Genomic DNA, 25,126 nt, shown 5'->3' with positions numbered 1-25,126 from the left:
AATCAAAAAGTGCACTATATATTGGCATCTAATCTACTATAGTGATTCTTCAATCTTCAAGGCAGTCCTTGCTGTACTCGGGTATCAGCTTCAATCAGCAGACATATCTTGGTTATCGGTCTTTCCAAGATGTTGCTCTTAGTCGAGCCGAACTGTACGTACAAAATCTTGTGTGTCTGGTATAGTCTCCAATATTTTGCCCATCAGCCAGGAGCTACATGGTGCAGTAGAATCGACCACCAGAACAATGTCACCTGCAGCAAAACTTCTTTTCACCTTAGACCACCGCTGTCGTTCCTGGATTAGAGGCAAATATTCTCGTGTACATCGTTTCCAAAAAAGATCTGCCATATATTGTATCTGTCTCCATCTATGTCTGATGTACAAATCTTCCTTCACAAATAGCCCAGGTGGCAATATTGGCTTGCTTTTTAACTGAAGAAGATGGTTTGGTGTAAGTGCTTCCAGGTCCATTGGCTCATCCGAATTCTTGGTAATTTAGGCTCGCTTCTACTTCACACATTAAAGTTTGCATTCCGTTGCCGAAAACTTGTTGTTTAAGAACAGAACACAGCACATTGCGAACCATGCAGATCAGCTGTTCCCAAACACCACCGTGATGAGATCCTGCCGGAGGGTTAAAATACCATTTAATGCCTTGATGAAGTATAGTCTTCTGGATCTTGTCTTGCTTCAAGTTGACTGCTTCTCTTAACTCTCTGCTCCGATGAAATTTGTGCCATTATCTGATCTTAAAGACAAAATTTGACCTCATCGACAAATGAATCTTCGTAATGCATTGATGTAGGAGTCTGGATCAAGTGTACACTCATCCTCAAGATGTACTGCACTGCTAGCCATGTAGGTGAAGATTCCACCATATCTTTTAACCAAACTTTGTCCTCGACCTTTATGGGACCGAAGTAGTCAACTCCTACATCTGTAAATGGAGGTTCATCCAGTCGAATTCTCACTCGAGGCAAATCTGCTATTTTTTGCTCCCCACTCTTCCCCGCTGCCGTTTACGCATAACGCAGTCTGTTATAATTTTTCTTGCAGCGGAGTTAGCCTTGATAATCCAGTACCTTTTACGAAGATGTGCCAGCAAATGATTTCTTCCTCCATGACCGAGTTGTTCATGGATATGTCGTAACAGTAAAGTAGATATGTGGAGGTCCTTCGAGAGAATAATAGGATGTTTAGTTTCTTCAGATATCGCTAGCCTATTCAGGCGACCTACTCTCAGAAGTCCACCCTGTAGCCTTGGATCAAGTTTGTATAAATGACTGCCTCCTTTGACGGTATTGCCACTTTCTCGTGCTGACAGTTCTGACTCGAATCTTTGACTGAAAGAGATGATTGCTTTTTTTGTCAAACAGATCTTCTGGACATAAACATTATTCTCAGAGTGTTGCTTTAAAGATTTGCATCTCCCTTCTAACATTTTCTTTCAGCTTGTCAGGATCCTTTTCAAGGCTACTCACAGCAGCCTGGATTTCCTTTCTCTTTCAAGCCCGCTGCAAGAGCATTGTCTTTACATTAAGAAACCAAGCTACTGCAATCTTCAATTCCCTCCACGATGAAAAATAAGCAATCAGAGAATTTGTGGGGTTCAATGGATCCTCGACAATAACATTCACAATAATGTCTGGCTTAATTTCTGGATCGTCAGCAGAAATTGTGGCTTCCAAGTGATGTTTTGGCCATTCCCTGTCTGATTTACAGAGAAATTCCAGTCGTTTGGTCCATCTTTCGCAGCTTAAAAAGCGGTCTGCAGTTAGTCCTCTCGATGCTTCATCTGCAGGATTTTCCTTTGTGCTAAAATATCTCTCCATTATGACATGTCAGTAAAATCCCTTACAAAGGACATTCCGTTTGCTACGAACGTTTGAAAGCGTTTGATTTTGTTATTGATGTACTTAAGCACCGTTGTGCTACCGGTCCAGAAGACGGATTTGTCCAGTTGAAGCTGTAATTATTTCCGCGGCATCACATCAACTCTGACAGCTAAGACTGCAGCTGTAAGCTCCATCCTGGGAATTGTCATCTGTTTTAATGGCGCCACTCTGGCCTTTCCGATTATAAATGCAATATGCACTTCTTTGCTATCGTTGTCCAGTCTTAGATATGAAACAGTTCCCTAGCCACTATCGGTTGCATCTGAGAAGTGGTGTAGTTGTACATATCTGATTTGACCAAAGTTTGTGGGCTTCATACACTGGTCCACTTTAAACTCCGCAATCTTGTTGAGATTTGTTAACCATCCAGTTCATCTGAGAAAAAGTTTGGGTTATGTTGTCATCCCAACCAAGTTTCTCCTTGCAGAGTTCCTGCATAAACAGCTTAGCTGGCAGAGTAAATGGTGCTAGGAATCCTAAAGGATTGTAGATAGAGCCAACTACAGAAAAGATGCGATGTCTGTTGCGCGGTCGTTCCTGTACAGAAATTTTGAACTTGAACGCATCTGTTTCAATGCACCAGTGCAATCCTGGTGTTCTTTCCATCGGCACATTATCCTAGTCCAACTCCTTGATCTCTTTAGCTCTACTTGCTTGAGGAATGGATGTTAATACAGCACAGCTGTTACTGATCCATTTTGATAGTGCAAATCCTCCCATTTGGCAGATGTCAGTCAGGTCTTTTACCATCTGAATTGCTTCCTGTTCCGAAGGCATGGATTTTAAACAATCATCTACGCAGAGGTTGTACTTTACTGTGTTTATCGCCTCTTGCGAAAAGTATGCTCCATTATCCTCAGCAATCTTTCTCAATGCAAAGTTTGCACAACTTGGTGATGACACGGCTCCGAAAAGATGTACCTTCATCAGGTATTCAACAAGATCTTGCGGCACATCACTGTTGGGCCACCACAGAAATTGCAGATGGTCAATATGCTTTTGACCTTGACCTGATGAAACATTGCTTTAATATCTGCCATCAAAGCAACCGGCTCTTGTCTGAATCTGATGAGAACTCCTTTGAGTGAGTTAAGTCTGGACCCTGCAGTAGTTGTCAGTTAAGTGATGTACCCTTAACGACTGTTGCACAGTCAAAGACCACTCTTATGATTCCCTTCTTTCATCCCCGTGATGAGGGATGTACCAGAGTTTTCCATCACTTCGATTCAGCTGGTCCATTGGTACCCTTTCAACATAACCATTATCAACCATTTCTGTGAGGAAAGATGTATATTTATTACAAAACTTCTCATTCTTATTAAACTTGCGTTTCAAGCTCTGGATACGCTGCTCTGCTATGCAACGGTTGTTCGGCATGCTGGTATTCTCCTGCTTGAAAGGTAAGTCTGGGCACTAATGTTCATCTGTCATCCTTGCCGAACAATTCATAATATCCATGAACTTTACTTCTTCTCTGGACATTTCTTCCTTTTCCTTGCTGGATCCTTCATTAAAGTCATGATTGTAATGTTTGACCAGAAGTTCCTCCAGATTCGCAATGGATATTCGATTGATAGCCACAGCAGGAACACCATTTCCATCCCTGCTGTCGTGGTCTTTTCTCAGAGGACCATAAATAACCCATCCCAACAAGGTTTTCATGGCGTACGGTCCATCTCCTTGGCTGTTGACCATCTCCCAAGGTTCCAATACCTTAGTAGCATTAGTTCCGATGAGTAGGTCAATGCCAGAGTCTATTTCAGAAATCTTGACATCCTTCAAGTAAGGCTATTGCTTCAGGTCTTCTTGGCTGGGAATGTTTGATTGTGAAACAGGAATGGTCTTATTGGTAAACACATCGGATAGTTGAACAAAATCATTGTTGCCAGACCAGACATTTCCAAACCTGAAATAATACGACTGGTTACAGACTTCTCTTGATTTATGGTACGTAGGAGAATCCTCTTCTTTGGTCCTGAAATCTTTAGCCTTCTTACCAAGCTTTCGGTACAGAAGGTAGACGAACTTCCAGTATCCAAAAATGCGTATGTTTGCAACAGTACTCCCATTGTGATTCTTTACTTGCACTGGTACGATGGAGAAGATGCTAGCTTCTTCACCAGCTCTGATATGTCCACACATTTGAGATGGAAGAGCAGCATCGCAGGTGCTTGCCTTATCCTGCTTCTCCTTCTTTTCTGTATATGCTGGTTTCCTTTCTTTATCCTTCTGTTCAATATGAAGTATCTCAGGATGCTCTCCTTTGCATACAACATAAGTCAAACGGCCCTTGCAGCTTCTGCTCATGTGACCCATCTTTAAGCATCCAAAACAGATTCTCTTATCCTTTAAGAAATCCATCCTTTCTTTACACTCTAACCTTTTGATCTGCCAACACTTCAACTGATGACCCCTTCTATTGCAGAACAGACATGGGTCCTGCTGCTTTCTTTCCTTTTGTTGTCAGATTTTCTTGCACCTGTGCTTCGACAGGTTCTGTATTCATAGCAAAACTGATTCAGGTCTGTTTTCGGCCTTTCTCTTGGCTTAGTGAAAGTAGGGCCTTTAACAGTTGCTGCTGTTTTAGCCTCCTCAATGTTCCCATACAGTGGATCTGATAATATCTTCACTTGTACCTCTGAAGTTTGCCAGGTCGGGAAATCCAGGTGGACGGTTTGTGCTTCCCTGAATCACATATGCCTGATCTCTCCACCTTTCCCTGAGCTTATAAGGCAGTTTTAGAAGGATGGTCTTCATATTAGAGGGGACATTCATTTCATCCATATAGTTGAGCTGTTCCGTTGCATTGTAACAACCTTTAAGGAATAGTGAGAACTCTTGTAATGCTTTCACGTCATCTGGCTTGAAAGCTGGCCAGGTCAATGCCTTGGTAATAAAAGCAGTGGCAATCTTCTGCTCATTGCCAAAATGCTATTTTTAGCAGCTTCCTTGCCTCCTGATAACCCTGGTCCGAGGGTAAGTGTTGACGGCTGCTGACTACGTTTCTCGCTTGTCCTCTTGTATATTGTTCCAGGAAATGATAATGGTCACTGTCATCATCCGTCTTTCTACTCTTTCAAATGCCTTGATAAAAAGTTGATACTGCAAAGGATCACAATCATACACGGGAATGTCTCTTGGTGGTTGAGTGGAAGAAAGATTTTGTTTAGCCAGAAGAAAGGCAATTTCATTTTGCCTATGCCATATGTCATACACATTACCTCGGCCTCCATTCCAAATGTCCAGGGGGTTTAATACGAGCACGCCCTTGCTCACCTCTTTGTTCCTGAGGCCTTGCTCTAGCCCCTTGAGGAGGGTATTGAGTTAGATGTGCCATATCACTAGCTTTAGCATATGGTCTTGAAGTTGTTTGTTTCGGACTAACAGCCTGTTGCTCCTGACCATGCCAGTATCTAGCTGCAGATGGTTCCAGTTCCAATTGGCTTTGAGCAGCTCCCCTGCCCAGATAAGAACTCCTCCTATCAGATACAATTGAGAAGCTTCTTGATTTCATCGCACATTGCACAAGTTTTGTCTTGGCTGTTGCCATTTCAGACTCTCGTTCCAATCATTCTTTCTCCTCAATTGATCATTCCTCTTCTTCCATTCGCTCTCCATTGCCAATTGTCTTCTGTTCTTCTTCTTTCCACCGCTCTTCTTCCATTGCCAATTGGCTTTTCTTCCGTTCTTTCATTTCTAATTGGCTTCTCTTCTGTTCTTCTTCCAATTCTAATTGCTGTGCCTCAATCTCATGCCTCTGTTCCAAGAACGCAGCTTGCCCTGCAAGAACAGCCAGCTCGGCCTCCTTATGAGCAGAGTGCGTCGAAGATACACGAGATTTGATGCTCAATTTAGAGTTTGAGATATTTGAAGCACTATCTTCAGGTCTGATGAAGTCTACGCCTACACCACTCTGGCATGAGGCGCTCTTGACATAGGGGGGTGTGGACCCATGACCAACTTGGTATATCCATGCATTAACTTCCTGATCAAATTCATCGAGAACATCCCTTACCTGGCGCATCCATTTATCTTGTCTTTCAAGTTCTCCTGCAGATGGTTGTAATAGTCTCAATGCTTCATATTCTTCATTGATTTTGTCCTTGGAAAAACAGAAAATCATGAAGATGTCATTACTTTGCTGTTGCACTCATGTGCCTGTAGTTCTAACAAAATTATAATGCAATAGGTTTACTGAATGTTTCCATTGCAATAGGTGTCTGTAGTTGGTGCTTTATACACTTGTAAACGTTGCATTATTAAGCTCTGGAGATAAAAAATGGCAAAGTACTAATTTTGTTTTGAAATTGGAAATTAATATTCATATGGTTTAAAATGAGTTGCATCATTCTTATTGGGAGATGGAAGTAGAATTTTGTATTTATTCAATGTTAAAATGGAAAGAATAGGGAAAAACATCCTTAGAAATATTTGGAAGATCTCTCACCCTTGTCTTCTGAGTTGTAATTGAATGGAGAGGTGGTAAAATTTCAAGTCCAATCATTTTGCATGTCTTATTGTTATTAAAACAATTGGACGACACGGTGGCGCAGCAGTAGAGTTGCTGCCTTACAGCGCTTACATCGCCGATGACCCGGGTTCGATCCCGACTACGGCTGCTGTTTGTACATTCTCCCCATGACCTGCGTGGGTTTTCTCAGAGATCTTCGGTTTCCTTCCAAAGATGTATAGGTTTATTGTTTCGTATAAATGTAAGTTGTCCCGAATGAGTGTTGGATAGTTTTAATGTGCGGGGATTACTGGTCGGTGTGGGCTGAAGGGCCTGTTTCCGCACTGTATCTCTAAACTAAACTAAACTGAAGGTTTTTTCTGCCATTTGGTAAACTTTATATAACTTTTTAATCTGGAATTTTAGATCCTGTGTTTACGGTGAAGAACCTTGCCATCGACCATCAAATCAAGAACTCTCCATTTTGGAACTGAAGCCACTTTATAGATTGATACTAAAATACTTCTTTGACCTATTTGAAGCTGAATTAGAGACTTTAAATAAAAGGTAACTTGAGTAGACAGTACTAAATTATATGTAGACACAAAATGCTGGAGTACCTCAGCGGGTCAGGCAGCATCTCGGGAGAGAAAGAATGGGTGACGTTTTGGGTCGAGACCCTTCTTCAGACTGATCTAAATTATATACTAAATTATATGGTGGGCTTTTCCTTTTGCAGAACCTTGAGTCTTTCTTGTTAACAGTGGAATGTAAAGTGTTAGCATGACTACTTTGCATAAACAATTGAGTTGATTACCATCTATATACTAAAACTCTCGTTTGTTTGTTCCTGAACTACAGCCAAAACGATACATGATAGCGCGACAATTTTAGGCCCACCTTACCGTCGTCCCTTTGGTGCTAATGGAAGAAGTTTCATGAAATCGGTGTTATATTTTTAAAGTTATTCACATTTTAAAGTTTAAATCTATCTCGGAGGGAGGGAGGGAGGATAAGGGGGATGGAGGGGGGAGAGGGTGCTGCACCAATGCAGGATAGGTTTGGGCCCAACTGCTGCACTTGGTCTAGTAAGAACTAAAAGTATAAAGCTGAAGGTGTTCTTTCCTGTTTCTTTTAATAAAGGGTGGCAACAAAGTAGTGAAAATTGAGGTTTGTCTCTTTGCTATGGCTATAATAACAACCATAATGACTGTTTGAATAATGCCCATGTCAATTGGTCTAGAAAAGGACTTAAATAAGAATTTTCTTTATACCTATTTTCAAAAGTTACTACAGCAGTTAAGATTTTAACTATTTTCTATTTTTGTTGTGTAATAGCTGTTACGAAAACACAAAGAGTGGTGGTTCTCTTATCATCCCCCACTCTGTCCTTGCAAATATTTTCCTGGAATACTCCGATGCAATGACTAATCCAGTAGTTGCTTTACTGGATTGTGTTCTTCAAGCAACTAGAACACTAGTTAGGAAACCAACAGATGTAAGTAAAATTGATCAAAACAAATAACTTGTAGCTTGGTTTGCAAGTAGTATTAGATTCTGAATATTGGCCACTTTCATGCAAATAGACAAATTGGATATGTTGTATATGTGTAGAGAATAAGAAGTTAAAGACAATTGATCAGCCATGATCACATTGAATGGCGGTGCTGGCTCGAAGGGCCGAATGACATACTCCTGCACCTATTGTCTATTGTCTAATTTGAATTTATAATTTTAGAAACATAGAAACATAGAAAATAGGTGCAGGAGTAGGCCATTCGGCCCTTCGAGCCTGCACCGCCATTCAATATGATCATGGCTGAGCATCCAGCTCAGTAACCTGTACCTGCTTTCTCTCCATACCCCCTGATCCCTTTAGCCACAAGGGCCACATCTAACTCCCTCTTAAATATAGCCAATGAACTGGAATCAACTACCTTCTGTGGCAGACAATTTTAGTCAAATTATTTCAATAGCATATTTATGCAATGAAAGTTCTGGTTGGTATGTGTCATGATGAGCAGCTTATTTAGGAGGCTTTGGATTAGGTTCTGGTTCAAAGCCTTTTTTTGAGATTTTATTTTGAAACAATTGGCACTTAGTAGTCACTGGAATTTATTGTTATTTTTTTGTTTCTCAAAAGAAGCAGAATGGTATATTTTGGCAAATATTGCCTGTTTTGCCATCTTGTAAGATCATGTGCCAACTCGCCATGCTCTAAACCCATATTCCTTGATTAATATCTAAAATATCTGCTGATCTATCCTGAACATATTTGGTGACTAAGTCTCCACAGCCTGCTAACACAGAGAATTCCAAAGATTAACTATCCTGTCCTGAATTGCTGATCTTTTATTTTGAGTTTGTGATGCTTGATTCTAAACATGCAAGCCAGAGGAAATGTCATCTCTACACCTATGTTGTTTTTTAAAATCTCTCCTCGTATGACAAATCCATCATTGCACAAATCAATCTGGTGAATCTTTGCTATACTCCTGTCACAAGTATATACTTTTGGAAGGAGACCAAACTGTACACCATATTCTGAATGTAGCCTCCCCAAGATCCTGTATAATTGGAGCAACATGTCTATTCCATTCGAATACTCTTGCAAGAAAATTCCAAGATACCTTCTACCGTCCTAATTGTTTTCTATGTCTGTATGTTGACTGGAATTGAATGATAGAAAAAGTCTCCTTTTTGATCTCAACATTTTGGAAAAAGTAATGAGTTTTTTTACCCCAGCCTAATTGGACATCCCTGCCTCTTTTTTTCCCACCATGATATTACATTTGCTGTTCACTTAAATTGTCTATAGGGCCTTGAGGCTTGTACATCTTTCTCTCATCCCAAAATTGCACCTGACATTTTGAAAATATTGCACTTGATCACCTCATCCAATTCACTGATAATATATTGAGAGCACTTGTAGCTCTGGATATCAAAAATCCATGTTGACTGATCCTATTTCTAATTACCCTGATAGATTGGGGATTTAATTGGCTCTTGGTCCTGTTAATTTATCAACTACTTATGTTTTACAATAAATGTTTTATTTTGGCTTATTAAACCTTTTTTATTTAGAGATACTAAATAGTAGATTGTCTTCTACTATTGTGGGGCTGGGCCATTGTTCCTGTCTTTTTTTTGCTTAGGAGCAATTTGTATGTATATTGTGAACAATATTATTGCTGTTATTATTTTAACGTGACACTTTAATTTATTGTGGCCTTGCTTTTGTTAGTTACTTTATTCATGTAAAATTCTGGTTAATCACATTTTATTCTGATATTCCTCTTCAGAAAGCATTCTATGATACAGCTTACATCTTGCATGGCATATTGGGAATTGTTGTGGAATATCGACTTCTGTTAAACAGATTACATGGAAAATCCTTATCTGGTCGTACTTGGGATGATTTACAATTTTACATTCCTGTATGTTGTCAAGGTGATGACAGAATTTCCTTTACAAACTCTGAATACTAATTCTGAATTTATTTTCCGATTTTCAACTTTTTCTGTCTCATAATATTGTAAGATAATTGCCACTAAAGTTGTAAACAATTTGAAACCAAGCCACATAACTAAATATTATGCCATGGGTGACTCTTTTGGTTAGCTTTATGAATAACAAACCTAGCCAGTTAATTGGAAAAGTCAAATCTAAAAAAGCATTATTGCAGATTTCAGATGTGATGTGCTGAACTATGCCAAGGTGGTCTTTGTCATAGCATATGAGTTGAAGTATATTTTGAGGATGCATTTCTGCCAGGTTTTTGAACAAATTGGTTTTGTTTTCTACAGATGCCTGTTAAAGAGTCAGTCCTTGCAGACCATTGCTTTTGAAAGACTATATTTGGCTAAAATGTAACTGATGATTCTTCAGCACAGACTTTTCGATGTCAGATAATTTGGAAATTGACAGTGGGTAGGCCAAGGGAAGTAGTGATTGTGGTCAATATAGAATCTGTCACTTTCCAGGAGTTCATTCTGAAGGGCAGTGTGTAATTTTTTTTTTTAATCTAGATTTTTGAATTACATCAGTGATGGTGAGTGATCAGCCACTGAAGGTAGTAATCTGGTTATAACTATATAAAAAAGGAATCTGGTTTATTTGTTCTTCCTATGTGTTAAGGGTGATCAGTTATCTCAAACATCAGGGATAGAACAATGAATATTTCTATCATAGTGGCTCTCATTTGTGATTTTTTGTTAAGATCTATATCAGACTTGTGGCAAAGGCAGAAAGACTATTTTGGTGAAATCTAGAAATGAGAAAGATGGTCAGTATTTTGGAGATGGCACCATTTTCGAGGTCTTTGAAAAGGAGAGAGAAACTGAAAATGTATCAAGGTTTTGGCCAAAAGACAGATTTTGTTCATTCATGGGTTTAGCAGAAATCTCAGAGTCAACTACTTCAAAGAAAAATACTGCAAAATGTTGGAATGGTAATCAGTGGTCCTTGGTTTGAGAGAATTGTGTGAGTATTCAAAAAAAACAATCCAAAATAATAAACTTTGTTCTTTCAGATTACAATCAAGAGGAAATTGAGATGATGTTTAAACTGACACCATCACCTTGGCTACAAATGTTCATTGCACATGGCATTTATAAGCGGATATGCTTCAATAATGGCACTGAAATCTCTGAGACATCTTTCTCGCTCAAACAAATTGTGAGTATTTGTTACCAAAATAGAAAATTGTTGCAACTACTTGGGAAGCATCTATGGAGAGAGCTTTACAAGTTAATAACTCTTCATAAGAACTGATCAATTTTGGCTGCTTATCTGAAATTACATCGAAACATGGAAAATAGGTGCAGGAGGAGGCCATTTGGCTCTTCGAGCCAGTACCGCCATTCATTTCAGAAAGCCTTCGACAAGGTCCCACATAGGAGATTGGTGGGCAAAATTAGAGCACATGGTATTGGAGGTAGGGTACTGACATGGATAGAAAGTTGGTTGACAGACAGAAAGCAAAGAGTGGGGATAAATGGGTCCGTTTCAGAATGGCAGGCAGTGACTAGTGGGGTACCGCAAGGCTCGGTGTTGGGACCGCAGCTATTTACAATATACATCAATGACTTGGATGAAGGGATTAAAAGTACCATTAGCAAATTTGCCAATGATACAAAGCTAGGTGGCAGTGTGAACTGTGAGGAAGATGCTATGAGGTTGCAGGGTGACTTGGACAGGTTGTGTGAGTGGGCGGATGCATGGCAGATGCAGTTTAATGTAGATAAGTGTGAGGTTATCCACTTTGGTGGTTTAGAATAGGAAGGCAAATTATTATCTGAATGGGGAGAAGGCAGGAACGGGGTACTGATTGAGAGTGATCAATAGACGATAGACAATAGGTGCAGGAGTAGGCCATTCAGCCCTTCGAGCCAGCACCGCCATTCAATGCGATCATGGCTGATCACTCTCAATCAGTACCCCGTTCCTGCCTTCTCCCCATACCCCCTCACTCCGCTATCCTTAAGAGCTCTATCCAGCTCTCTCTTGAAAGCATCCAACGAACTGGCCTCCACTGCCTTCTGAGGCAGAGAATTCCACACCTTCACCACCCTCTGACTGAAAAAGTTCTTCCTCATCTCCATTCTAAATGGCCTACCCCTTATTCTTAAACTGTGGCCCCTTGTTCTGGACTCCCCCAACATTGGGAACATGTTATCTGCCTCTAATGTGTCCAATCCCCTAATTATCTTATATGTTTCAATAAGATCCCCCCTCATCCTTCTAAATTCCAGTGTATACAAGCCCAATCGCTCCAGCCTTTCAACATACGACAGTCCCGCCATTCCGGGAATTAACCTAGTGAACCTACGCTGCACGCCCTCCATAGCAAGAATATCCTTACTCAAATTTGGAGTCCAAAACTGCACACAGTACTCCAGGTGCGGTCTCACCAGGGCCCGGTCCAACTGTAGAAGGACCTCTTTGCTCCTATACTCAACTCCTCGTTACGAAGGCCAACATTCCATTGGCTTTCTTCACTGCCTGCTGTACCTGCATGCTTCCTTTCATTGACTGATGCACTAGGACACCCAGATCTCGTTGAACTCCCCCTCCTCCTAACTTGACACCATTCAGATAATAATCTGCCTTTCTATTCTTACTTCCAAAGTGAATAACCTCACACTTATCTACATTAAACTGCATCTGCCATGTATCCGCCCACTCACACAACCTGTCCAAGTCACCCTGCAGCCTTATTGCATCTTCCTCACAATTCACACCACCCCCCAACTTAGTATCATCTGCAAATTTGCTAATGGTACTTTTAATCCCTTCGTCTAAGTCATTAATGTATATCGTAAATAGCTGGGGTCCCAGCACCGAACCTTGCGGTACCCCACTGGTCACTGCCTGCCATTCCGAAAGGGACCCATTTATCCCCACTCTTTGCTTTCTGTCTGTCAACCAATTTTCTATCCATGTCAGTACCCTACCCCCAATACCATGTGCCCTAATTTTGCCCACTAATCTCCTATGTGGGACCTTGTCGAAGGCTTTCTGAAAGTCGAGGTACACCCACATCCACTGACTCTCCCTTGTCAATTTTCCTAGTTACATCCTCAAAAAATTCCAGTAGATTTGTCAAGCATGATTTCCCCTTCGTAAATCCATGCTGACTCGGAATGATCCCGTTATTGAATGGCGGTGCTGGCTCGAAGGGCTGAATGGCCTACTCCTGCACCTATTGTCTATTGTCTAAGAGGAGTTGAGTATAGGAGCAAAGAGGTCCTTCTGCAGTTGTACAGGGCCCTAGTGAGACCGCACCTGGAGTACTGTGTGCAGTTTTGGTCTCCAAATTTGAGGGAGGATATTCTTGCTATTGAGGGCATGCAGCGTTGGTTTACTAGGTTAATTCCCGGTATGGCGGGACTGTCATGTGTTGAAAGACTGGAGCGACTAGGTTTGTATACACTGGAATTTAGAAGGATGAGAGGGGATCTTATCGAAACGTATAAAATTATTAAGGGGTTGGACACGTTGGAGGCAGGAAACATGTTCCCAATGTTGGGGGAGTCCAGAACCAGGGGCCACAGTTTAAGAATAAGGGGTAGGCCATTTAGAACAGAGATGAGGAAAACCTTTTTTAGTCAGAGAGTTGTGAATCTGTGGAATTCTCTGCCTCAGAGGGCAGTGGAGGCCAATTCTCTGAATACATTCAAGAGAGAGCTAGATAGAGCTCTTAAGGATAGCGGAGTCAGGGGGTATGGGGAGAAGGCAGGAATGGGGTACTGATTGAGAATGATCAGCCATGATCACATTGAATGGCGGTGCTGGCTCGAAGGGCCGAATGGCCTTCTCCTGCACCTATTTTCTATTGTCTATTATGAACATGGCTGATCATCTACAATCAGTAACCTGTGCCTGCCTTCTCCCCATATCCCTTGATTCCACTAGCCCCTAGAGCTCTATCTAACTATTTTTTTAATTCATCCAGTGAATTGGCCTCCACTGCCTTCTGTGGCAGAGAATTCCACAAAAAGTTACTTCTCACCTCAATTTTAAATGGCCTCCCCTTTATTCTTAGACTGTGTCCCCTGGTTCTGGACTCCCCCAACATTGTGACCATTTTTCCTGCATCTAGCTTGTTTAGTCCTTTTATGATTTTATACGTCTCTATAAGATCCCCTCTCATCCTTCTAAATTCCAGTGAATACAAGCCTAGTCTTTCCAAACTTTCCTCGTATGACAGTCCCTCCATCCCAGGGATTAACCTCGTGAACCTACGCTGCACTGCCTCAATAGCAAGGACGTCCTTCCTCAAATTAGGAGACCAAAACTGCACACAATACTCCAGATGTGGTCTCACCAAGGCCCTATACAACTCCAGAAGGACTTCTTTGCTCCTGTACTCAAATCCTTTCATTATGCACACTCCTCTGACTTCCCGACACTCTTTGCTATCTTATACATCTTTTCCTTTAGATTTATTCCATCTTTAACTTCCCTTGTCAGCCACGGTTGCCTCTTACTCCCCTTAGAATCTTTCTTCCTCTTTGAAATGAGATGATCCTGCATCTTCTGGATTATGCCCAGAAATTTCTGCCATTGCTGTTGGTGAATTTATTACATTCTGAAGTCTTTAATATCACCTGCTTTGCTGTTTCTAGTTGCCTGAGCTTTCATTAGAACATTGTAAGAAACCAAAGAAAGACAACAGAGTGGTAGACAGCTGGTAGCTTTGTCATCTTGCAGACTTAACGAGGTGTTCAGCAAACCTGCATTTAATTTCTAGGTAGATGCTGGCTTAAATCGAAGGTAAATGCTGGAGTAACTCAGCGGGACAGGCAGCATCTCTAGAGAGAAGAATGGGTGTCGTTTCCGGTTTGAAGAAGGGCCGCGACCCAAAACGTCACCCATTCCTTCTCTCTAGAGATGCTGCCTGTCCCGCTGAGTTACTCCATCACTTTGTGTCTATCTGCATTTAATTTCTCTATTGTGGAGGAGATCATATGGTCACCATCATGTACGGTGCTAAATTGGAAGAAATACATTGAATTGCTGTTTCAGCTAGAAAGTATGTTTGTGTCTTTCTATGGTAGTGGGGGGAAATGGCTGTTGAATGGGAAAGTGCCATGATAAATAAAGTGAATGTTGATGATGAAAGAGTGAATGACAGATGTCAGGAAATGGTTCTTTCTGAATGGTGAAAGCAGAGGAGAGGGAATGATGGTCGCATCACATTGAGTGTGATGAGAAAGACAAGCTGATCTGTTGAATGCAGAGACTGGTGGGAGGGAAGGTGCGGACAAGGGGAGCCCTATACTAGTTTTATGTGTGAAAGCAGAACTGGTATATGGAACAAATATAATTGAGCCCAGGGAAGGCTTGAGTAAAGAAAAATGAACATATCAGAAATATTGGATTTGAATGTATCACCAGAACAGTTACAATCCAGCTGAAGAAACAAAGTAAATCCAATAAATTCCTCTCGGAAAGCAAGGTGGTACGAGGTGTATTAAGGGTATAAAATATGTGTAATTGTTAGCATTCGGAGAGAGAGACTACACTAGCTTCCTGAGCGTTTCTGAACGCTTCGGTTTCTAGACTCTCCCACCTGGGTGAGTAGAATAAAGAGGTTAAACGAATTCGGTTGTCTGACTATTCTGTTCATAGGGCACGAACTACAACACAGTCATTGCTGTGCCTTCTTGACCAGCGCAGCAGTGTTAATGGACCACGTTAGGTCCTCTGAAATGTGAGTGCCCAGAAACTTGAAGCTGGACATTCTCTCCACACTGTCCCCGTTGATAAAGATCGGGGCGTATTCCCCATTGTGTGACCTACGGAAGTTGATGATCAGCTCCTTGGTCTTGGTATTTTGGGACAGGTTGTTATCAGAGCACCAGTTCGCCAAGTTCTGCACCTCCGCTCTGTAGTTTGTTTTATCACCGTTGGTGATCAGCCCGATCACCGTTGTGTCGTCTGCAAACTTGACAATGGTGTTGGTGTCGAATGCAGTTGTCTTATTTAATCCTTTTCATGTTTGCAGCTTGAAATTATTTGAAGTTTCATCATTTTGTTCACTGACTAGAAAATGTGTTAAAAATTTTGATGTTTAGACTTTGGAACTGAAAGATATCACCATTCTCGAGCTTTAAGCAAGTATTTTATAGCACTTCTTGATTAACCTTTTAAACACGAAAAAAAAAGCAACAAATCTTTACTTCCCATTATTTGGCATTAGTTACCACATTGCTTAAAATTGTTATAGTATTTTTTATTCTTCGAGTTAGTATTGTTAACGAGTGAAACATGTACTATTGGAAAGTGCTTGGGTAACAAATTTGCTGTTGAAATGCTTTTATTTCTGTGGCAAATCCAATGGTACCTCTGTGATGCAACCTTAATCAGATCTGTAGTGACTGACTTGGTACAGTTGCCATTTAACTCCCACTGAGGGGAGTAGGCTGCAAACCTCCATTGAATGAACTTTCCTGTTCTGATAGATCTCTTCATATTTAATGGCCCTGGGGAGGCTGGGAAGTTCTAGGAATGTGATGAAGGTCACCAAGAGAAAGAAGATGGGACAGTGGCCTTGGCCTGAACCTTTGTGGCCATCAGTTACTTTAACTGAAGACATGCAGAAGCAAGTGGATGCACTGGCTGTTCCAGCGTGAGTAATTCTTACAACACTGCTTTAAAGTGACTTCTGGGAAAATAGTTGAACTGAAATGGCTTGGCCTTTTGGTGACCTGTATTTTGTTGCCAGTTAATTGTAGTCAGTGGCAGAAAGCCAATTTTTTTATTTGATGGCTTGGCATCAAATGTACAAAAACATGAATATTGATATGTACAAACATTAGTTCTGTGAGCATAAGTTTCTTGTATCTGGTAATGCTTGGATATGTGCTGTATTTAATTGTAAGAATAGTATGAAAAGATTAGCGATTTCAAACTGTTTAATTTCAAATAAACATTACCAGAAAAATATATGTACAACTCAATTAATCTGCCACTTCTGAACTTTTTAATTCACGTTTTTTAATGTTACATAGTTATGATTTTCATTGCAGCTGTTTCCAAGATCAAGTATGTGTCTAGCCTTGGTGTTTCTTTTGCTAATTATTGCACTATTGATAAAGATGTATTTATTAAATCTTGTAAGTCACAAAATTATATCTTGTTTTGTGGTGATATCAGCTTAAACTGTAAAATAACATCTGCCCAATTATGATAACTTCCATGGGAGATCAGCTAGTAAAGGAAAAACTGGATATTTCCATCTGCCATCTATCATGTATGACATTTTCAACATACTACACGCTGATTCAGAAACCCAGAACTCTAGATGTTGGTTTACAAAAAGGACCGTGTTGGAGTAACTCAGTGGGTCAGTGAGCATCCCTTGCGATCATGGATGGTGATGTTTCAGGTCGAGACCCTTTTTCAAACTGATTTGGGGAGGTGGAAGTGGAAATGCTGATTTATGTTGCATTTAGATCTGATGGGCTGAAATCCAGCCCACAAAGTACTATTAAGTGTGGAAAAACAAAAAAAAGTCTTCAGAATCTGGAAGTATAAAATGGAAATTCTCAAATCGGTCAACATCTGCAGAGGGAGTGAGTGGAAAACAAAGTTAATCTAACTGCAATATTAGCACTTTTTGGACAAATGCTGCCTAACCACCTGGATATTTTAATTCGCATTGATTTTGTTAATAACCATAAAATACTTTAAATTATGCACCTGTTCTACAGTTCGTGAAAGATCTCTTTGTAAAAATGACTTTTTAAATTACTTTAAAAATGGTTATATACTTAGTCTAAAACCAGGGGTTACAGATTAAGAATATGGGGTAGGCCATTTAGAACTGAGATGAGAAAAAATGTTTTCAGTCAGAGAGTTGTGAATCTGTGGAATTCTCTGCCGCAGAAGGCAGTGGAGGCCAATTCACTGGACGTATTCAAGAGAGAGTTAGATATAGCTCTTAGGGCTAACGGAATCAAGGGATATGAGGAAAAAGCAGGAACAGGGTACTGATTCTGGATGATCATATTGAATGGCGGTGCTGGCTCGAAGGGCTGAACTCCTGCACTTATTTTCTATGTGCTGCTGCTGTGGTCAGTTTCCAGTTTGGGATCAATATATTTGCCTCCTGAGGCTGGTATACCCGAGGACCTGACACGATCCTACGCAAACACATGGACCTTTTTCTTGCTGTAGCCTCAGTCTCCCTGCCTGAACCTTTCCCATCCTTGTTAATGTCAGCCCCTCTTGATATATTTTATGCTGTGTTTGTAAATTAATATTTCAACTTGCATCAGAAAATACCACCAGTATTGTTAAAACCTGATATGCAGGAAAGAACTGCAGTTGCTTGTTTGAATCGAAAATAGACACAAAACGCTGGATGGAATAACTCGACGGGACAGGCAGCATCTTTAGAGAGAAGGACTGGGTGTTATTTCGGGTCGAGACCCTCCTTCAGTCTGAAGAAGGGTCTCGGCCCGAAACGTCACCCGTTCCTTCTCTCCAGAGATGCTATCTGTCCCACTGAGTTACTCCAGCATTTTGTGCTTATCTTGTTAAAACCTGATGTAGCTAAATTAAATATATATGAAACGTATGTGAAGTATACAGTGCCCTCCATAATGTTTGGGACAAAGACCCATCATTTATTTATTTGTCTCTGTACTCCACAATTTGAGATTTGTAATAGAAAAAATCATATGTGGTTAAAGTGCACATTGTCAGATTTTATTAAAGGCAATTTTTATACATTTTTGTTTCACTATGTAGAAATTACAGCATTTTTGTATACATAGTCTGCCCATTTAGGGCACCATAATGTTTGGGACACAGCAATGTCTTGTAAATGAAAGTAGTCATGTTTAGTATTTTGTTGCATATCCTTTGCATGCAACGACTGCTTCAAATCTGCGATTGATGGACATCACCAGTGGCTGGGTGTCTTCTCTGGTGATGCTCTGCCAGGCCTGTATTGCAGCCATATTTAGCTTATCCCTGTTTTGGGGACAAGTACCCTTCAGTTTTCTCTTCAGCACATAAAAGGCATGCTCAATTCAGTTCAGATCGGGTGATTGACTTTGCCACTCAAGAATTGACCGTTTTTTACCTTTGAAAAACTCATTTGTTGCTTGAGCAGTATGTTTGGGATCATTGTCTTGCATTAGAATGAACTGCCGGCCAATGAGTTTTGAGGCATTTGTTTGAACTTGAGCATATAGGATGTGTCTATACACTTCAGAATTCAGAATACACTTCAGAATTTGCAAGAAGAATAATTCATTATGCTACTACCATCAGCACTTGTATCATCACTGAAGATAAGTGAGCCAGGCCCTTCAGCAGCCATACATGCCCAGGCCATAACACCCCCACCACCGTGTTTCACAGATGAGGTGGTATGCTTTGAATCTTGGGCAGTTCCTTCTCTCCTCCATACTTTGCTCTTGCCATCACTCTGATATAAGTTAATCTTCGTCTCTTCTGTCCACAAGATGTTTTTCCAGAACTGTAGTTGCTCTTTTAAGTACTTCTTGGCAAACTGTAACCTGGCCATCCTATTTTTGTGACTAACCAGTGGTTTGCACCTTGCAGTGTACTCTCTGTATTTCTGTTTGTGAAGTCTTCTGCAGACAGTGGTTATTGACAAATCCACACCTCACTCCTGAAGAGTGTTTCTGATCTGTCGGACTGGTGTTTGGGAATTTTTCTTTATTATAGAGAGAATTCTTCTGTCATCAGCTGTGGAGATCTTCCTTGGCCTGCCAGTCCTGTTGTGATTAGTAAGTTCACCAGTGCTCTCTTTCTTCTTAATGATGTTCCAAACAGTTGATTTTGGTAAGCCTAAGGTTTGGCTGATATCTCTTATTCTTGTTTCTCAGTCTCATAATGGCTTCTTTGACTTTCATTGGTGCAACTTTGGTCCTCATGTTGATAAACAGCAATAAAAGTTTCCAAATGTGATTAAATAGGCATATAAACACACCTGAGCAATTACAAACACCGGTGAAACCATGTGTTCCAAAAATAATGGTACCTTGAAATGGGGGGACTATGTCTAGACACATCTGTAATTTCTACATGGTGAAATCAAAATGTATAAAAATACCCTTTAATAAAATCTGACAATGTGCACTTAAACCACGTGTGATTTTTTTTTTTCTGTTAGAAATCTCAAATTGTGCAGTACAGAGACAAATAAATAAATGATGAGTCTTTGTCCCAAACATTATGGAAGGCACTGCATATCTGATAAATAGAGATTTGGAAATTACTTTGTTCAGTTATACTTGGGACTTCTCAGTGGAACAGTAATTCACGACAAGCCCACCTAAATGCCCCAAATGGAAATAATCCATTAGCAGGCTCAAATCAGTCAATAGTCAATAGTCAATAGTCGTTTATTTGTTACATACACATAAATGTGTAGTAGCCTAGTCGTATGCTAGCAGCATTTGGTTAAGAGCCCATTGTTTACTTTCAATCTGTTGTATGTTGTCATTAACATCAGGAAGTTAAAATATTTAGCTGAACCAATGTGTGTCTCCATTTATACTCCAAACATGCCTTTTCGTGTCTTAGTGTAAGCATAATCCTCTCTTTCTGTGTATGTGTGTTTTAGTATGTTGTGACATTTTGTATTTTTTTATATATTAGGGAGCCACATCTTCCATTATCAACAAAGAAGGTTAATTGTTTGGAAACTGAAACTGAATCTAATCAGCTAAAGAACTTAAAAGGTAAGAATTGAAGTATAACTTTATCATCAGACCCTTTGGACTTGAGGGAATTACAGTTACATTTTATCCATACAATGCAATCTAAATCATACAACTAAAAGGGAGTTGTTGTAATAAAGGCCTCTGCATGTGTGTGTACATAATTCTTACTAAACCTTCATTTGTTTTTGACTAGTTATTTTATAACTAAAATAGTTATTTTATAACTAAAATCCTATTTTGGGAAGAACATGAATAGTTTTATCGAGGTACTAGAAATGTTACTAAAATGGTTCTAAGATTGAAACTATGGTATTCTCTTGCTACAACCAATTTTTATTCCACTTGCCATTAATCTGAATTTGGATTACAATTTGGAGTAAAGAATTTTGACCATTTTAACATGATCATTTGATGTGCTTCATAATTTGATGACCTTCATAATCCCATATTTGACAGTTTCTGGAGCAATGTTCCCAAGTTTCATATGTCATCTGTTCAAATTTTGAAAACTAATGGGGATTGACATTTTTATTTACTTAATGGGCTTGAATCTAGCAGATCTGTTTGTTAATTGGTTGGGTGTAATGGAACAATCTCAAAGTATCGCAAATTCAAAATTAGGAGAAGGTACCGATGAAGGAAATGTGAAATAAGTAAATAACATGACTTTGACCAGTATAGAATCCGAGAGAAAACCATGTGGCCACAGGGAGAGTGCAAACTCCATGTGGATGTCTGTGAAGGTCACTGGAGCAATGCAACTTTAGTAGAATTAGCTGCTGTACTGTTCACATTCCATTCACCACATTAATTCCTACTTCCCCGCAGATTTTTTAAATATAGCATTGACCAGATCTCATAAGTTTCTTTTCAGCTATATCTTACTCCCTCGACCTATTCCCCTTTCTTCCTGACCCCACCCTTCTCCTCTATCCAAGTATATTTTGTTTTCCTTCAGTATTTAAATCAAAAATTTAGAGTTTGTTTATTTAGAAACAGCATGATATTGTTAATTTTTAGTGTTTAATTTGAAGGTAATTTCGACCCTGTAATGGCAGTTTCTCTACCTTCTCAAAGTCCAACTTCGATAGCCATTACTGTTCGGGGATGGGATGGAGGTATAGCTTACGCGCACACCGCACTTTGAGATAACAAAACCGATTCTTCCAAACGCCTTTTCTTGATTAATTAGTCTTTATTAAAGTAGCACAAATCAAAGAGTAATTCATAACCTTTCGTTCTTATCAACTGTTTCTTCTTCAAACAATACAGTAAAATTCATGCAGTCATTACCGTGTGGTTCTTGTGAGTGTAGCTGGCGCGAGTGTGGCAGTCGTGAGTGTGACTGGCGCGAGTGTGTTAAAGAACTGTATTCTCTCCAACCTCCGAGACTAAACTGACCCACAATCTCAGTCGCCACGCTAGCCTCCTCCCATGATGACACTCCCCAATACGTATCAAATCACACCCACAAGCATGCAAAAAGGACAGAAACTAGAAATATTCAACATAGCCATAATACAATGACAGTAACTAAATTAAGCGTAAATGGCTCCTACATACCGGCCCCTGATTGTTCTGCGTATATGACAAAGCAATTACCAATAGATACCAAAAGGAGCTATAAAAGCTTAATATTTATCAAAAACAAAAGTAATATGCATTATATGTTGGCATTCAAACTTCTTTAGCGATTCTTCAAACTTCTTCACCTTCTAGAAGCAGACATATCTTGGTTATCGGTCTTACCAAGATGTTGTCCTTAGTGTGAAGTCGTACAGTACGCACAAAACCTTTAACATCTGGCATGATCTCCAGTATCCTGCCCATCAACCAAGAACTTAGGTAGAATCAACCACCAAGACGATATCACCTGGAATCAAATTTATTTTCCCTCTCAACCATCGTTGACGTTCTTGAATTAGAGGTAAATATTCTTGTGTCCATCGTGTCCAAAAAAGGTCCACCATATATTGTACCTATCTCCATCTGCGTCTAACATACAAATCTTCCTTTACAAAGAGCCCAGGTGGTAACATTGGCTTGGTTTTCAATAAAAGAATATGATTTGGTGTAAGTGCTTCCAGGTCACTCGGATCATCAGAACTCTTGGTAATGGGTTGGTCATTCAAAATTGCTTCAATTTCACAAAACAAAGTTTGCAATCCTTCCTCATCCAGAATTTGTTGTTTAAGAACAGTGCAGCACATTCTGAACCATGTGAATCAATCTTTCCCGAACACCGCCGTGATGGGATCCCGCTGGGGGATTAAAGTACCATCATATCCCTTGTTGAAGCATATCATTCTGGATCTTGTTCTGATTCAAGCCTTTAAGCACTTCTCTCAACTCTCTTTCTGCTCCATTCGTACCATTATCAGATCTTAACGATAGAACTTGACCTCGTCGACAAATAAATCTTTGTAATGCATGAATACAGGGAGTCTGTGTCAAGTGTAGATGCAATTTCAAGATGTACCGCTCTACTAGCCATGCAAGTGAAGATTACACCATACCTTTTCACCAGACATCGTCTTCTTTTGACCTCAATAGGACCAAAATAATCAACTCCTACCTCTGTAAATGGAGGATTATCAGGTTGAATCCTTTCCAGAGGCAAGTCTGCCATTTTCTGTTCTCCAACGCTTCCTCGCTGACGCTTGCACACAACACAATTCTTTATAACCTTTCTTGCAGCGGAGTTACCTTTGACAATCCAATATTTTTTACGAAGTTTTGACAACATGTGATTTCTTCCTCCATGTCCGACCTGCTCATGAATATATCGTAACAGCAATGTTGAAATATGAAAGTCCTTCGAGAGAATAATAGGATGCTTAGCTTCTTCATGCATCGCTAGTTTACTTAGGCGACCACCTACTCTCAGAAGTCCTTTATCCAGTATCGGATCAAGCCTGTATAAGTGACTATTTCTTTTAACACCATGTTCACCAGCTTGTAATGCTGATAGTTCTTCCTTGTATTGTTGTCCTAGACAGAAAGAGATAACTGTATTTTCTGCCTGAAAAAGATCATCCGGACTTAAACACTGTCCCCGGTATGATGCCTTAAGACTTGCATCTCTTTGTCAACCTTTTCAGCTTGCCAGGATCCGATTCAAAGCTACTCATAGTAGCCCGAGTTTCCTTTCTCTTACGAGTCCACTGCAAAGCATTTTTTTAATTTAAGGAACCAAGCCACCACAGTCTTCAACTTATTCCATGATGAGAAACGGGTAATTAAATAGTTTGTTGAATCCAATGGATCCTTCATAATGGCGTTCACTAAGATGTCTTGCTTGATCTCCGGAACACTAGCAGAGATTTCAGTTTCCAGGTTAAACTTTGGCCATTCTTGGTCTGGTTTACAGAGAAACTCTGGCCCACTGATCCATCTCTTACTGCTTAAGAAGCGGTCTGCTGTTAATCCTCTAGAGGCTTCATCTGCAGGATTGTCCTTTGTATTAATATACTTCCACTGTGATACATTAGTAGCATCCCTTATAAAAGAGATCCTGTTTGCGACAAATGTTAGGAAGCGTTTATTTTCATTGTTGATGTACCTAAGCACTGTCATGCTATCAGTCCAGAAGGTAGATTCCTCCAGCTAAAGCTGCAGTTCTTTTTGCAGCAATATGTCAATTCTGACAGCTACGACTGCGGCTGCAAGCTCCATCCTGGGAATCGTCATTTGCTTCAATGGTGCCACTCTGGCCTTTCCCATTAAGAATGCAGCATGTACTTCATTGTTATCATTTTCCAATCTCAGATATGAAACAGTACCGTAATCACTTGCGTCAGAAAAGTGATGCAGCTGTGTATATTTGATTCAACCAAAGTTTGTAGGCTTCATACACACCGTGCCACTCTGAATTCTGAGATCTTGTTAAGATCTTCTAACCACTCTGTCCATCACTGAGAGAAGACTTGCGTTATACTCTCATCCCATCCAAGTTTCTTCTTACAGAGATCCTGCAAAATTAATTTGGCTGGTAGTGTAAATGGTGCAAGAAATCCCAAAGGGTCGTAAACAGAACCAATCACGGACAGAATGCCCCGTCTTGTACATGGTCGATCCTGACTCAAAATTCTGAACTCGAACACATCCGTTTCAACGCACCAGTGCAATCCCAATGCTCTCTCCCTGGGTAGATTGTCTTTGTCCAAATCCAACTCCCTGGTCTCTTTGGATCTGTTATCTCGTGGAATGGTTTCCAATACAGCACGGCTGTTGCTAATCCATTTCGATAGCATGAATCCTCCCTTTTTGCAGAGGGAAGTCAAATGTTTTACCATTTGAATTGCTTCTTGTTCCGTAGACATGGTTTTTAAACAATCGTCCACGTAGAAATTGCTCTTTACTGTGTTTGCCACTTCTTCAGAAAAATGAGCTTCATTGTCCTCAGCGGTTTTCCTCAATGCGAAGTTTGCACAACTTGGTGATGACACGGCGCTGAAAAGATGTACGTTCATCCGGTATTCCACAAGATCTTGCTGCGCATCACCGTCAGGCCACCACAGAAATTGGAGATAGTCAAAATGCTTTTCCGATACCTTGACCTGATGAAA

At 40.3% G+C, this 25,126-nt stretch overlaps 1 protein-coding gene across 3 annotated transcripts in view; it reads left to right on the top strand.

Moving 5' to 3' along the window:
* Window positions 1-25,126, top strand: part of slf1 (SMC5/6 complex localization factor 1) — a 92,952-nt gene that overhangs the window by 51,314 nt on the left and 16,512 nt on the right. For all 3 annotated transcript variants that reach the window (XM_078397035.1, XM_078397034.1, XM_078397033.1), the window contains 6 exons: window positions 6,775-6,915; window positions 7,687-7,846; window positions 9,651-9,798; window positions 10,880-11,025; window positions 16,317-16,483; window positions 20,494-20,576. In XM_078397035.1, coding sequence (XP_078253161.1) covers window positions 6,775-6,915; window positions 7,687-7,846; window positions 9,651-9,798; window positions 10,880-11,025; window positions 16,317-16,483; window positions 20,494-20,576 — 845 coding nt within the window. The remainder of the gene's footprint in view (window positions 1-6,774; window positions 6,916-7,686; window positions 7,847-9,650; window positions 9,799-10,879; window positions 11,026-16,316; window positions 16,484-20,493; window positions 20,577-25,126) is intronic.

This window comes from Rhinoraja longicauda, chromosome 3, assembly GCF_053455715.1.
Source record: "Rhinoraja longicauda isolate Sanriku21f chromosome 3, sRhiLon1.1, whole genome shotgun sequence".
NCBI classification, from domain to species: domain Eukaryota; kingdom Metazoa; phylum Chordata; class Chondrichthyes; order Rajiformes; family Arhynchobatidae; genus Rhinoraja; species Rhinoraja longicauda.
This window is presented reverse-complemented; position numbering and strand designations above follow the sequence as displayed.